Source organism: Procambarus clarkii, chromosome 30 (assembly GCF_040958095.1).
Source record: "Procambarus clarkii isolate CNS0578487 chromosome 30, FALCON_Pclarkii_2.0, whole genome shotgun sequence".
NCBI lineage: Eukaryota > Metazoa > Arthropoda > Malacostraca > Decapoda > Cambaridae > Procambarus > Procambarus clarkii.
Window position 1 is genome coordinate 31,321,431 of NC_091179.1, and position 15,000 is coordinate 31,336,430.

Sequence of the window (15,000 nt, forward strand, 5' to 3'; positions counted from 1 at the left end):
ACAAACGAACGTTCCATTTTTATTTTTATAGATAGTATGGGTTCCAGTTCCGTTCCTGAGCGACGTCATTAATATCTCTAGTCTCCAAACAGTGGATTCCGCTGCTGTCAGAGAAAAGAAATTGTGACCAGTTGTGTCTGTGTTGCCCAGGCGTCACAGACGCTGATTATATGTATGTGTGTACTCACCTAGTTGTACTCGCCTAGTTGTGTTTGCACGGGTTGAGCTCTGGCTCTTTCGTTCCGCCTCTCAACTATCAATCAAATGGTGAATAGATTCCGGAACCTACTTGGCTCTATTATATCTACATTTGAAACTGAGCATGGAGTCAGCCTCCACCACATCCCTGCCTAATGCATTCCATTTGCTAACTACTCTGACTGAAAAGTACTTTCAAACGTCCCTGTGGCTCATTTGGGTACTCAGTTTCCACCTGTGTCCATTTGTTCGAGTACGCCCCCCAACCCTACACCCCCGTGTTAAACAATTTATCTTTATCTTACCTGTCGATTCCTCCTAGAATTTTTTTGGTAGTGATTATGTCTTTCCGTGCTCTCCTATCTTCCAGTGACGTTTGGTGCATTTCATGCAGCCTTTTTTCGTAACTCATGCCTCTTAGTTCTGAGACATACCTTAGCCTAGAGGCATACCTCTGAACTTTTCCAGCTATGTCCTCTTCTTTACAAGGCACGAGCTCCACGATGTCTCTGTGTGTGCGTGTACTCACCTAGTTGTTCTTGCGGGGGCTGAGCTTTGGCTCTTTGGTCCCGCCTCTCAACTGTCAATCAACTGGTGTTCAGGTTCCTGAGCCAATTGGGCTCTGACATATCTACACTTGAAATTGTGTATGGAGTCAGCCTCCAACACATCACTGACTAATGCATTCCATCTGTTAATTACTCTGACATTGAAAAAGTTCTTCTTAACGTCCCTGTTGCTCATTTGGGTACTCAGTTTCCACCTGTGTCCCGTTGTTCGCATACCACAGGTGTTGAATCGTTTATCCTTGCCTACCCTGTCAATTCCCCTGAGTATTTTGTAGGTAGTGATCATGTCTCCCCTCACTCTTCTGTCTTTTAGTGTCGTAAGGTGCATTTCCTGCAGCCTTTCCTCGTAACTCATGCCTCTTAGTTCTGGGACTAGTCTAGTGGCATACCTTTGAACTTTTTCCAGCTTCGTCTTGTGCTTGACAAGGTACGGGCTCCATGCTGGGGCCGCATACTCCAGGATTGGTCTTACATATGTGGTGTACAAGATTCTGAATGATTCCTTACACAGGTTCCTGAACGCCGTTCTGATGTTAGCCAGCCTCGCATATGCCGCAGACGTTATTCTCTTTATGTGGGCTTCAGGAGACAGGTTTGGTGTGATATCAACTTCTAGATCTTTCTCTCTGTCCGTTTCATTACGTACTTCATCTCCTATTCTGTATCCTGTGTCTGGCCTCTTGTTTCCACCGCCTAGTTTCATTACTTTGCATTTACTCGGGTTAAACTTTAACAGCCATTTGTTGGACCATTCACTCAGTCTGTCTAGGTCATCTTGTAGCCTCCTACTATCATCCTCTGTTTCAATCCTCCTCATAATTTTTGCATCATCAACAAACATTGAGAGAAACAAGTCTATACCCTCTGGGAGATCATTTACGTATATCAGAAACAGTATAGGTCCAAGGACTGACCCCTGCGGGACTCCACTCGTAACGTCTCGCCAATCTGAGAGCTCACCCCTCATTGTCTCGTGTTGCTTAGGTATTCTTTTATCCACTGGAGTACCTTCCCTTTCACTCCAGCATGCATCTCCAGCTTTTTCACTAGCCTCTTGTGTGGTACTGTATCAAAGGCTTTATGACAATCCAAAAATATTCAGTCTGCCCACCTCTCTCTTTCTTGCCTGATTTTTGTTGCCTGGTCATAGAATTCAAGTAAACTTGTGAGGCAGGAGTTGCCATCCCTGAACCCATGTTACTGCTGTGTTACAAAGTTCTTTCACTCCAGATGTTCCACGGGCTTTTTTCGCACAATTTTCTCCATCAGCTAGAATGATATGCAGGTTCGGGACACTGGCCTGTAGTTCAGTGCGTCCTGTCTATCCTTTTTCTTGTATATCGGGACTACGTTAACTGCTTTCGAAATTTCTGGCAGTTCTCTTGTTGCCCGTGATTTATTATACACTATGGAGAGTGGCACGCACAGTTCTTCTGCTCCTTCCTTTAGTATCCACGGGGAGATTCCATCTGGGCCTATAGCCTTTGTCACATCCAACTCTAGTAAACACTTCCTTTATTCCCCGCTGGTAATCTCAAACTCTTCCAGTGATTCTTGGTTAACTATTCCTTCTCTTATCTCTGGAATTTCTCCTTGCTCTAAGGTGAAGACTTCCAGAATTTTTTTATTCAGTTCCTCACACACTTCCTTCCATCCTGACATATTCATTCCTGGTATTCTGGTATCTTTCTCTGCTCTCAAGTGTCCTGTTATTCCTGGTGTGTGTGTGTTTGTATGTGTGTGTTTGTGCGTGCAAATGTGCGTGAATATTCGATTCATGCGCGCATTCAATATGTGTTTCAAAGGCTTGTGCTGTGAGCATTACTTGGAAAGCACATGAACAAGGCAACGGTAGTTATCACGTGTGATAACAATAACTCTAACGCAAGATAGCCGCCTAAACCACCGGTCTGCATGTTGATCAGCAACAATTTTCCTCATGTATATTCCAGAATTTCTAAAATTAAACATTTACGTTTTACTTCATAATTTCTCATTATCTAAAAAATATTATCCTCAAATTATAACATTGAAAATTCATTTCAGAAAGTGTTTTTATGGGAAGGAAATTTAAATTTGTATAATATTGACGGGCGCTGCGAGTAATATTACACGTCCCCCCCAACCAGGGCGCGGCAATGAACGACGGAATTACTCCAAAGTTCCTCGACTTTTATATTTTATAATTTACGACGTCAATAGTTCTGTTTATCTCGCCCTCGCCTTCAGGGTCTTCTTGAGCGCCTTGACGATTCCTAACGATTTCTTGAAGGTCAAATCAAGTTAAATCCATCAACAACCTCTTTTTCAACCCCTTTGTTTTGCCCCTTTGTTTTCAGCCCCTGTTTTTCCTCGTTTTATTCTCTTAAGTAATAGTTTTATGTATAGTACACTCGTATATTTATCCATGTAGTGACTCCACGTCCATAAATTGTTAAAAAGGACAATATGAAATTTATTTGATATATGAGAAAGAGTATTGATCCTAATGCCGAGCCTTATTGGTTATAAAGGTTTATCGTTTTTTACAAGAAAAGTGTAAAAATTTTAGCAGGGATAATCTGATAAATTATTAATCTTTTCAAATGAGCACAGGCTGTCTTCCATAGTAAGTGAAAGCAAAAGAAGCCAGTTTCAAGGAACTTTGCTGCCGGAGCCTGTTATATGGACATGCTAAAGGGACTCTGGACAGTTGGTTAACTGCATCTCTCGTCATCTGTAAAGGAATCCTAACGCGTTTGTAAAGTTTGACTCACATCTGCGTTGTATACACTGAAGCGGCCCCCACCCCCCACACACACAGATCCCGATAGGCTCAGGAATCTGTACACCTGTTGATTGACGGTTGAGAGGCGGGACCAAAGAGCCAGAGCTCAACCCCCGCAAACACAACTAGGTGAGTACAACTAGGTGAGTACACACATGCACTCCCCAAACTCCGCTACCCTTCCAGGTTCCCCTCTCCCGTTTCATCCCATACCCTCCCTGCCCCCCTTTCCTTGACCCTCCGCCCTCACACCAGTATCTTCTGAGACCTTAATCTATGGTCACAGGACTTGTGACCTGAGATCTTAAACACCTCACAAATCCTCACACACATGGAACAGCTTCCCCTATTAGCAGAACGCTCACCAAGAAAGGGATATGAGAAGGAACAGAAGAAAGTGAGTCCAAAAGAACTGTACACTAACATAGATGGGATTACAAATAAATCAAATTAACTTGAAGAATGGGTATGTTACGAACCCGGATCCAGCGTCCGAGCCCGGAGCAGTGACGACCGCGCCATCTGTGGGTCAGCTCCCGAAACCCCCTCCAAACGGACGACGACACCTGGTGAGGACGACGTGAGGAGCCAGTTTCCAGTCCGGTTCAGCGCTCAACACAGCCGCTGCTGACCTCTGGTGAGGTGGTGCTCAGACACCAGTGCCAGCTATGGAGTGGATAGGTGGGCGTTTGTGTCTGAGCCTGTAAGTGAGGTGTTTTAGTGCCCATGTTATTGATGACGTGTCTGCTTACAGAGTCGACCTGGGACTGCTGTGATGGAAGTTGAGTCAGTCTACCCAAGGCAGCCGTCTCCATACCTTGTGCTTTGCTGCAGCAGCTGTGAAGTCGTCTCCCGGAAGAACACTGTGGTGTGTTACCCTGCCAGTGTAGTGGCAGTAGAAGGATTGTCTTACCTGGGACCGACTGCTGGAGACGATTATCCACTGGGGTACTGAGGACAGGAGAGTGATTTGTGGTATCACACGAGGCTCCTCTCTAGGGCGTTACCCTAATATCGCTCGTGGAGTGGCCGTACCAGCGTTGTTGGTCCGGAACCTGCCAGCAGACCTGCTGGACTTGTGGTTGACGGCCTCCACGGCGGTGCCCCCAATGGACCTGTGTTTTGGCTGACCTGTGGCCAGGGTAGACTCAGCTTGGTCGAAGGATTCGTCAAGAGACCACGAAAGCACCGAGGACTCAGCACCGAGAGTATTTGGATCCAGAGTCTTCAGGAGAAGACAATTGTGTGAATAATTCCCCTGTATAGTGTTAATACCCCTCCCCCTGTGTTCTCTTTTTATATATTATTTATTGGTGATGGTAATTATAATCTTAAGTTCTTAACTTTCTTTCCCTTCCCCCTTTAAGTTTCTTGCGTCACGGATCTCATTCCTTGAAAGCCACTACTGGCTTGGGGCCGGATACTACTTACTCTAATAACATCAGAGTGAGAACCCCGTTGCGTCCCGAGAGGGCCGTAACATAATTGGCATCCCCAGCGGGATCCATCCCCTTGTTAAGTATGTTTGACAGGGGTGGTGAAGTGGCGTAATCCCTGTATATAATTCCCCCTGTGTGTGACAATTGTGACGTTATACGTCCTGTGCGGTGCTCAAGAGTGACTAAGTGCAATATTGTGCAGTGCGGTGATCGCTGTGACTAAGCGATTAAGTGCAATATTGACTAGTGTGGTGCTCAGTGATTCAGTGCAATATTGTAGAGCGAAGGGTTCGCTGTGATTAAGTGCGATATTGCGTAGTGCGGTGCCCGAAGTGATTACGTGCAATATTGGCAAGTGCAGTGTTTGGTGCGATAAAGTGCAATATTGCCGTAGAACTGTGCTCGGTGCGTTAAGTGTTAACGTGTAAGCGGTGTGTCCAGTGCTAGTTAAGTGTTCCATCGGTGACAATGGCAGAGAAAGCTACCATCGATGATCTGGACGATGTGCAGGCTTTTCTGAACAGAGAGGACTGTCTTGCCAAATTAAAATATCTGAGCAAACCAGAGCTTGTACTAGTGAGCGCCTACCTGGAGATCAAGATCCGTGCCAGTGATTCCCGTGTGGAGATCTTGTCCAAGGTTCACCGGCACTTGAAGGCAAAGGAGAAACAGGAAGGCGAGCCTCCTAGTACAAAGGAAGGTGAGGAAATAGCTTCCACGGAAAAGGAAGATAAGGGCAGTGACATTGACAGTGATGCAGGTGAGCTTAATATTAGCTTTCTTACAGTCAAAATGCGTGCCCTAGAAATAAATCGCGAGATAGAGTGGAAGAAGTTAGAATTAGAACGAGAATTAAAAGATAAAGAAATGGAGATGAAAGATAAGGAAATGGCAATGAGGCGTTTAGAATTAGAAGAAAGGAAAGAAGAGCGAGAGAGAGAGAGAGAAAGAGAAGAGCGAGAGAGAGAAGAGAAACGAGAAAGAGAAGAGCGAGAGAGAGAAGAGAAACGGGAAAGAGAAGAACGAGAAAGACAAAGATAAGAGCGAGAGAGAGAAGAAAAAGACAGAGACAACATGAACTAGAAGTATTGCGATTAGGCGGTAGTCGGAGGCCAACAACGGACACCAGTAGTTTCGATCCGGTAAGAAACATCAAAATGGTCCCCCAAGTTCAATGAGAGGGAAGTTTCAAAGTTTTTTGCAGCCTTCGAGAAAGTCGCTGCCTCTTTGGAGTGGCCAAGGGAGAATTGGGCCATCATGATACAGTCAGTCTTGACTGAGAAGGCCCAAATCGCCTACTCCACGTTATCCCTTGACGACTCCGGCGATTATGACAAGGTGAAGAAGGTTGTGCTCATGGCGTACCAATTGGTACCTGAGGCTTACAGGCAGAAGTTCAGGAACCTGAAGAAGACCACAGAGCACACCTTCACCGAATTCGCCACAATCAAGGAGCGACTTTTTCAGGAATGGTGTGCCTCTCGGAAGGTGGAGACCAAAGAATACCTCGAGCATCATATACTGCTAGAGGACTTCAAGGATTGTTTGTCTGGAGAACTGAAGACGTACTTAGAGGAACAGCAGGTAGAGACCTTGAGTGCGGCAGCCACCATGGCTGAAGAGTATATCCTGACGCATAGGCCTTCTGCTAAGTACGTCCCAAGGCACTACCAACGCCAGTTTCATAAACCTCAGGACGAAGAAGAGACTCCCGTCCCACGAAACGCTAAGAAGACGCCCCCAAGTAGCCCTCGAAGGATGAGTCCTAGCAGTCCGAAACACCGGAGTCCAAGGAGGAATGTGGTGTGCTGGACTTGTGGGCAGAAAGGGCATGTAGCTGCTATGTGCCGAGGCAGAAGAGGTGGCGGCGCACGAAAGGAGGTGGTGATGATGAGCTGTGGAACATCACCAGCAGGAAACCAGACTACGACTACGCAGGAAGAACCCAGATTGTTTTCCCCTCACACTTCAGGCGGGTATGTATCGAGTGGTCATACTGGTAGATCAGTTGTAGTGCTCAGAGATAGTGGAGCAGCCCAGTCCCTGATCGTGAAGAACTCGTTACCCGAGCGAGTAAGTGTGGATGGGAGACCAGAGGTTGTCCTGGTTGGGTTTCCGAGAACGCAGTATATCGCCCCCTTAGTGCCGGTACATCTCGACTCGCCTTACTTCAGCGGCACATGTGTGTTGGCAGTAGTCGATACCCTCCCTGTGGCTGGGATTGACGTGGTACTAGCCAACGACCTGGTATCGGATTGGAGCATCAATCTTCCCAAGTTCGCGGACGGGTCTACCGGAACAGCAAGGTCTGAGGTAACTACAGGCAATGGTAATGTCCAGGTAAAGACAGACCCGGATGTAAGTATGTTTAATCCTTCCTCTCACCCGCAGATCGACAGTATTCTAGCAGAGTCTCCTGATTCTTCTCTCGACAAGGAACATGAGGTTACGATGGCAGAAGTACCTGAGTTAGAAGAGAGGCCTTGTGTGCAGGCACCCACGGATACCAACGAGTCTGGAGCGAAGGCGAATGTGTACTTGCGGTATGGCATTGTACAGCGTTCATTGAACCGGCCAGAGATTCCCCAGACGTCAGAGGTATGTGAGGTGTGTTCGAAAGGTCTAGTGCCCTCTTTGGTCCAAACCAGGCTAGTGGATATAGCCGGATATGGACATGACAGGCTCGGGAAGCTTATCCCTCAATTGGCCCCATGTTTCTTAGCGATATTTTGTTTGATTCTCGTGTGTATCCTCAGTAAGGATCAGTGGACGACCCGAAGGATGATAGCTCCCTTGAACATCGTAAAGAGATCCCAGGGATTAGAGACGTGCACTATGAGTGTTGCAGTCGAAGAAGGGACCTGGAAGGTGATGGTTGATACAGGAGGTACGAGATATGATAATGTGAGTGACTGTTTCCGACAGGTTGGCATCCCCCGCGTGACTGCTGAGCCTCAATGCAGCGTTATGTGGAACGTTGGTCGACCTGACGGTGGCAGAGCGAATGCCATCTTCGGTGTGCAAGCAGCCCTGTTGAAACTAGGTGTGGACCTAGTGGAGGAATATGCTGTAAGTACTGACTTGCCCACTGTCGCTGTCACTCTGAATTATCAGACCCCTGTATTCCAGGTTCCTGTCTCCCTGAAGGACCATCGGACCGGTACCAGAAATGCCGTCTATGATCTGCCATCATTGGTGCCACGACACAGGGAAGTGTCGAGTCGCCCCTCATTGTGTCTACACCGATCCTTACTCGAGAGAGGTGAGATGATGCCCCTGCTTGCCATCGCAGAGGAGGTGTGGAAAATTACGTCAGGTAGGTCATCGCCTGCCATTTTCAAGGTCCCTTTGTGCCAGGGTTTTTCCTCAGTACAGTTCTGTGGACGAGACAGCCTCGCCGTTCCAGTATATAAAGCATGTGAGTCCATTTGGAGTTGTGTCGCCGTACTAATTTGGTTTGTGTCTCTTTTTATAGAACCCCAAACCAAATTCTTTTTGGTGGGGAGGTGTTATGAACCCGGATCCAGCGTCCGAGCCCGGAGCAGTGACGACCGCGCCATCTGTGGGTCAGCTCCCGAAACCCCCTCCAAACGGACGACGACACCTGGTGAGGACGACGTGAGGAGCCAGTTTCCAGTCCGGTTCAGCGCTCAACACAGCCGCTGCTGACCTCTGGTGAGGTGGTGCTCAGACACCAGCGCCAGCTATGGAGTGGATAGGTGGGCATTTGTGTCTGAGCCTGTAAGTGAGGTGTTTTAGTGCCCCTGTTATTGATGACGTGTCTGCTTACAGAGTCGACCTGGGACTGCTGTGATGGAAGTTGAGTCAGTCTACCCAAGGCTGCCGTCTCCATACCTTGTGCTTTGCTGCAGCAGCTGTGAAGTCGTCTCCCGGAAGAACACTGTGGTGTGTTACCCTGCCAGTGTAGTGGTAGTAGAAGGATTGTCTTACCTGGGACCGACTGCTGGAGACGATTATCCACTGGGGTACTGAGGACAGGAGAGTGATTTGTGGTATCACACGAGGCTCCTGTCTAGGGCGTTACCCTAATATCGCTCGTGGAGTGGCCGTACAAGCGTTGTTGGTCCGGAACCTGCCAGCAGACCTGCTGGACTTGTGGTTGACGGCCTCCACGGCGGTGCCCCCAGTGAACCTGTGTTTTGGCTGACCTGTGGCCAGGGTAGACTCAGCTTGGTCGAAGGATTCGTCAAGAGACCACAAAAGCACCGAGGACTCAGCACCGAGAGTATTTGGATCCAGAGTCTTCAGGAGAAGACAATTGTGTGAATAATTCCCCTGTATAGTGTTAATACCCCTCCTCCTGTGTACTCTTTTTATATATTATTTATTGGTGATGGTAATTATAATCTTAAGTTCTTAACTTTCTTTCCCTTCCCCCTTTAAGTTTCTTGCGTCACGGATCTCATTCCTTGAAAGCCACTACTGGCTTGGGGCCGGATACTACTTACTCTAATAACATCAGAGTGAGAACCCCGTTGCATCCCGAGAGGGCCGTAACAGGGTACTAGAAGAAAACCCAGACATAATAGCACTCACAGAAACAAAATTAACGAAAACCATAACAAATGCAGTGTTTCCACAGGACTACTGTGTTGTGAAGAAAGAGAGAGAAGGAAGAGGAGGTGGTGGTTGTAGCTCTGCTGGTAAGAAAAAGCTGGAGTTTTGAGATGGTTATTCATGGCTGTGATGGTTTCAGTGACTATATAACAGGTACCATAGCATTTAGAGGACTAGAACTGTCAGAATTGTTAACATGAGAAAGGAAGTAAACTTACCTTCCATTTACGAAAGAATAGTTCTACTTAGTACTATGTTTTGCGCCAAAACTTTGAAAAATAATGGTCCCCCAGCTCTATTCAAATTAAATTGAGATCCATTCTAAACAATTTTGACTGTTCCCTCAATCCGCCGCAAAAAGCTCCCTACAGTGTGTGGCTCAGTTGTTGTGCCTATAATCTTCTGAAACTGAATGTGTCTCTTAACCCTGATAAAACTGTTCACTATATTCCCCCATGGAAAGATGTGGAGGTCTCTCTGCATTATACCCCCATCAGTGTAAAACAAATGTATAACACTGACATTTTGAGATGTATAACATTAGAAGCTATTGACAGTCATCTTCAAATTCTCAAACCGACTGAATCCTATGCCTTTACTGATGGCTCTGTGCAGTTAGGCACTGGTAGAACAGGTTGTGCATGTGTAGTGTATAAAGGGAATGAAATGATCATGACTAGTACACAGAGATTGAACAACTGGGCAAGCACGACACAGACCGAGCTATTGGGTATTTATCTAGCCACTGAATACCTTAAGCTCAATGGTGGTGGAGTTATTTTCTGTGACTCTAAAAGGGCTCTGCAGTCCTTAAATAACCCATCACAATGTATGTCTGAAGTAGTTTGTAATATTAAATGGAATGTAATTTTTGCCAATGATAATAACTCTTGTATAAAATTTGTGGGGGTCGGCCGAGCGGACAGAACGCGGGACTTGTGATCCTGTGGTCCTGGGTTCGATCCCAGGCGACGGCGAGAAACAATGGGCAGAGTTTCACCCTATGCCCCTGTTACCTAGCAGTAAAATAGGTACCTGGGTGTTAGTCAGCTGTCACGGGCTGCTTCCTGGGGGTGGAGGCCTGGTCGAGGACCGGGCCGCGGGGACACTAAAGCCCCAAATCATCTCAAGATAACCTCAAGAAAAAAAGATCCCATCCCATGTTGGAGTTGGAATTTATCACTGGACACTTGAGGGCGGAACTGGACACTTGAGGGCGGCACTGGACACTTGAGAGCGGCACTGGACACTTGAGAGCAGCACTGGACACTTGAGGGCAGCACTGGACACTTGAGAGCGGCACTGGACACTTGAGAGCGGCACTGGACACTTGAGGGCAACACTGGACACTTGAGGGCGGAACTGGACACTTGACGGCGGCAGTGGACACTTGAGGGCAACACTGGACACTTGAGGGCAACACTGGACACTTGAGGGCGGCACTGGACACTTGAGAGCGGCACTGGACACTTGAGGGCGGCACTGGACACTTGAGGGCAACACTGGACACTTGAGGGCGGCACTGGACACTTGAGAGCGGCACTGGACACTTGAGGGCGGCACTGGACACTTGAGAGCGGCACTGGACACTTGAGGGCAACACTGGACACTTGAGGGCAACACTGGACACTTGAGGGCGGCACTGGACACTTGAGAGCGGCACTGGACACTTGAGGGCGGCACTGGACACTTGAGAGCGGCACTGGACACTTGAGGGCGGCACTGGACACTTGAGGGCAACACTGGACACTTGAGGGCGGAACTGGACACTTGAGGGCAACACTGGACACTTGAGGGCGGCACTGGACACTTGAGAGCGGCACTGAACACTTGAGGGCGCCACTGGACACTTGAAAGCGGCACTGGACACTTGAGGGCGGCACTGGACACTTGAGGGCGGCACTGGACACTTGAGGGCGGCACTGGACACTTAAGGGCGGCACTGGACACTTGAGGGCGGCACTGGACACTTGAGGCCGGCACTGGACACTTGAGGGCGGCACTGGACACTTAAGGGCGGCACTGGACACTTGAGGGCGGCACTGGACACTTGAGGCCGGCACTGGACACTTGAGGGCGGCACTGGACACTTGAGGGCAACACTGGACACTTGAGGGCGGAACTGGACTCTTGAGGGCGGCACTGGACACTTGAGAGCGGCACTGGACACTTGAGGGCAACACTGGACACTTGAGGGCGGAACTGGACACTTGAGGGCGGCACTGGACACTTGAGAGCGGCACTGGACACTTGAGAGCGGCACTGGACACTTGAGAGCGGCACTGGACACTTGAGGGCGGCACTGGACACTTGAGGGCAACACTGGACACTTGAGGGCGGCACTGGACACTTGAGGGCGGCACTGGACACTTGAGGGCAACACTGGACACTTGAGGGCGGCACTGGACACTTGAGAGCGGCACTGGACACTTGAGGGCGGCACTGGACACTTGAGAGCGGCACTGGACACTTGAGAGCGGCACTGGACACTTGAGAGCGGCACTGGACACTTGAGAGCAGCACTGGACACTTGAGAGCGGCACTGGACACTTGAGAGCGGCGCTGGACACTTGAGGGCAACACTGGACACTTGAGGGCGGAACTGGACACTTGAGGGCGGCACTGGACACTTGAGGGCGGCACTGGACACTTGAGGGCAACACTGGACACTTGAGGGCGGAACTGGACACTTGAGGGCAACACTGGACACTTGAGAGCGGCACTGGACACTTGAGAGCGGCACTGGACACTTGAGGGCGGCACTGGACACTTGAGGGCAACACTGGACACTTGAGAGCAGCACTGGACACTTGAGGGCGGCACTGGACACTTGAGGGCAACACTGGACACTTGAGGGCGGCACTGGACACTTGAGAACGGCACTGGACACTTGAGGGCGGCACTGGACACTTGAGGGCAACACTGGACACTTGAGGGCGGCACTGGACACTTGAGAGCGGCACTGGACACTTGAGGGCGGCACTGGACACTTGAGAGCGGCACTGGACACTTGAGAGCGGCACTGGACACTTGAGAGCGGCACTGGACACTTGAGAGCGGCACTGGACACTTGAGGGCAACACTGGACACTTGAGGGCGGAACTGGACACTTGAGGGCAACACTGGACACTTGAGAGCGGCACTGGACACTTGAGGGCAACACTGGACACTTGAGGGCGGCACTGGACACTTGAGGGCAACACTGGACACTTGAGGGCGGAACTGGACACTTGAGGGCGGCACTGGACACTTGAGAGCGGCACTGGACACTTGAGAGCGGCACTGGACACTTGAGAGCGGCACTGGACACTTGAGGGCGGCACTGGACACTTGAGGGCAACACTGGACACTTGAGGACAACACTGGACACTTGAGGGCGGCACTGGACACTTGAGAGCGGCACTGGACACTTGAGGGCGGCACTGGACACTTGAGGGCAACACTGGACACTTGAGGGCGGAACTGGACACTTGAGGGCAACACTGGACACTTGAGAGCGGCACTGGACACTTGAGAGCGGCACTGGACACTTGAGGGCGGCACTGGACACTTGAGGGCAACACTGGACACTTGAGGGCGGCACTGGACACTTGAGAGCGGCACCGGACACTTGAGAGCGGCACTGGACACTTGAGGGCAACACTGGACACTTGAGGGCGGCACTGGACACTTGAGAGCGGCACTGGACACTTGAGGGCGGCACTGGACACTTGAGGCCGGCACTGGACACTTGAGGGAGGCACTGGACACTTGAGGGCGGAACTGGACACTTGAGGGCGGAACTGGACACTTGAAGGCGGCACTGGACACTTGAGAGCGGCACTGGACACTTGAGAGCAGCACTGGACACTTGAGGGCGGCACTGGACACTTGAGGGCGGCACTGGACACTTGAGGGCGGCACTGGACACTTAAGGGCGGCACTGGACACTTGAGGGCGGCACTGGACACTTGAGGGCAACACTGGACACTTGAGGGCGGAACTGGACACTTGAGGGCGGCGCAGGACACTTGAGGGCGGCACTGGACACTTGAGGCTGGCACTGGACACTTGAGGGCGGCACTGGACACTTGAGGCCGGGACTGGACACTTGAGAGCGGCACTGGACACTTGAGGGCGGCACTGGACACTTGAGAGCGGCACTGGACACTTGAGGGCGGCACTGGACACTTGAGGCTGGCACTGGACACTTGAGGGGGGGGGGGGGGCTGAAGAAACAAGTGTTTAAACTCCGACAAAAAACACGAACAAAAACACACGAGCAACCAACCGAGTGAGACAACCTAAAATATTCCACCTGACCTGTCCTTAAGAGGAACATATACACCAGAGGTGAACGCAACACATAACACAAGCTCAAGACGTAGACAGAAATAGATGTTGATCTACAAGAGGTGTGTGAGGAGAGTATCGAGCGGGGCTCCTTCCACCACAGCCTCCTCCTCCTCCTCCTCGACCACCACCACAACCACCACCACCACTACCACCACAACCATCACCACCACCATCACCACCACCACCTCCACCACTACCTCCACCACCACCACCACTACCATCACCACCACCACCACACCACCACTGTCACCACCACCACCACCTCCTCCACCACAACCACCACCACCACTATAACCACCTCCACCACGACCACCACCACCACCACCATAACCACCACCACCACCTCCACCACCATCACCATAACCACAACCACCACCACTAACACCACCACCATTACCAACACCACTACCACCACCACCACCGCCACTATCACCACAACCACCACCACCACCACCACCACCATCACCACCACCACTACCACCACCACCACCACTATCAGCACTACCACCACCACTACCACCACATCCACCCCTACCACCACTACTACCACAACCACCACCACCACCATTACCAACACCACTATAACCACCTCCACCATCACCATAACCACCACCACCACCACTATCACCACCACCACCAAAACCACCTCCACCACCATCACCATAACCACAACCACCACCACTATCACCACAATCACCACCTCCACCACCATAAATACCTCCACCACCATCACCATAACCACCACCACCACCACTACCATCATCACAACAACCACGAGAACCACCACCTCACCACGACAACAACCACCACTACCACCACGACCACCACCACTACCAAGACCACCGCCACAGCCTCCACCACCACAACCACAGCCTCCTCCTCCTCCTCTTCCTCGACCACCACCACCACTACAACCACCATCACCACTATCACCATCACCACCACCATAACCACCTCCACCACCATCACCATAACCAGCACCACCACTATCACCACCACCACTACCACCACCACCACTGCCTTCACCACCACCACTATCACCACCACCACCAAAACCACCACAACCACCACTACCACCCCCACCACTACCACCATCACCACTATCACCACCACA

General features: G+C 50.3%; 2 protein-coding genes across 2 annotated transcripts in view; both read right to left on the reverse strand.

The window, feature by feature from the left end:
• LOC123765670 (uncharacterized) overlaps nt 1-15,000 on the reverse strand; it is a 182,465-nt gene that overhangs the window by 110,455 nt on the left and 57,010 nt on the right. The window lies entirely within an intron of this gene.
• LOC123748222 (uncharacterized) overlaps nt 1-15,000 on the reverse strand; it is a 50,746-nt gene that overhangs the window by 27,519 nt on the left and 8,227 nt on the right. The window contains exon 4 of the mRNA XM_069333791.1: nt 10,735-13,740. Coding sequence (XP_069189892.1) covers nt 10,735-13,740 — 3,006 coding nt within the window. The remainder of the gene's footprint in view (nt 1-10,734; nt 13,741-15,000) is intronic.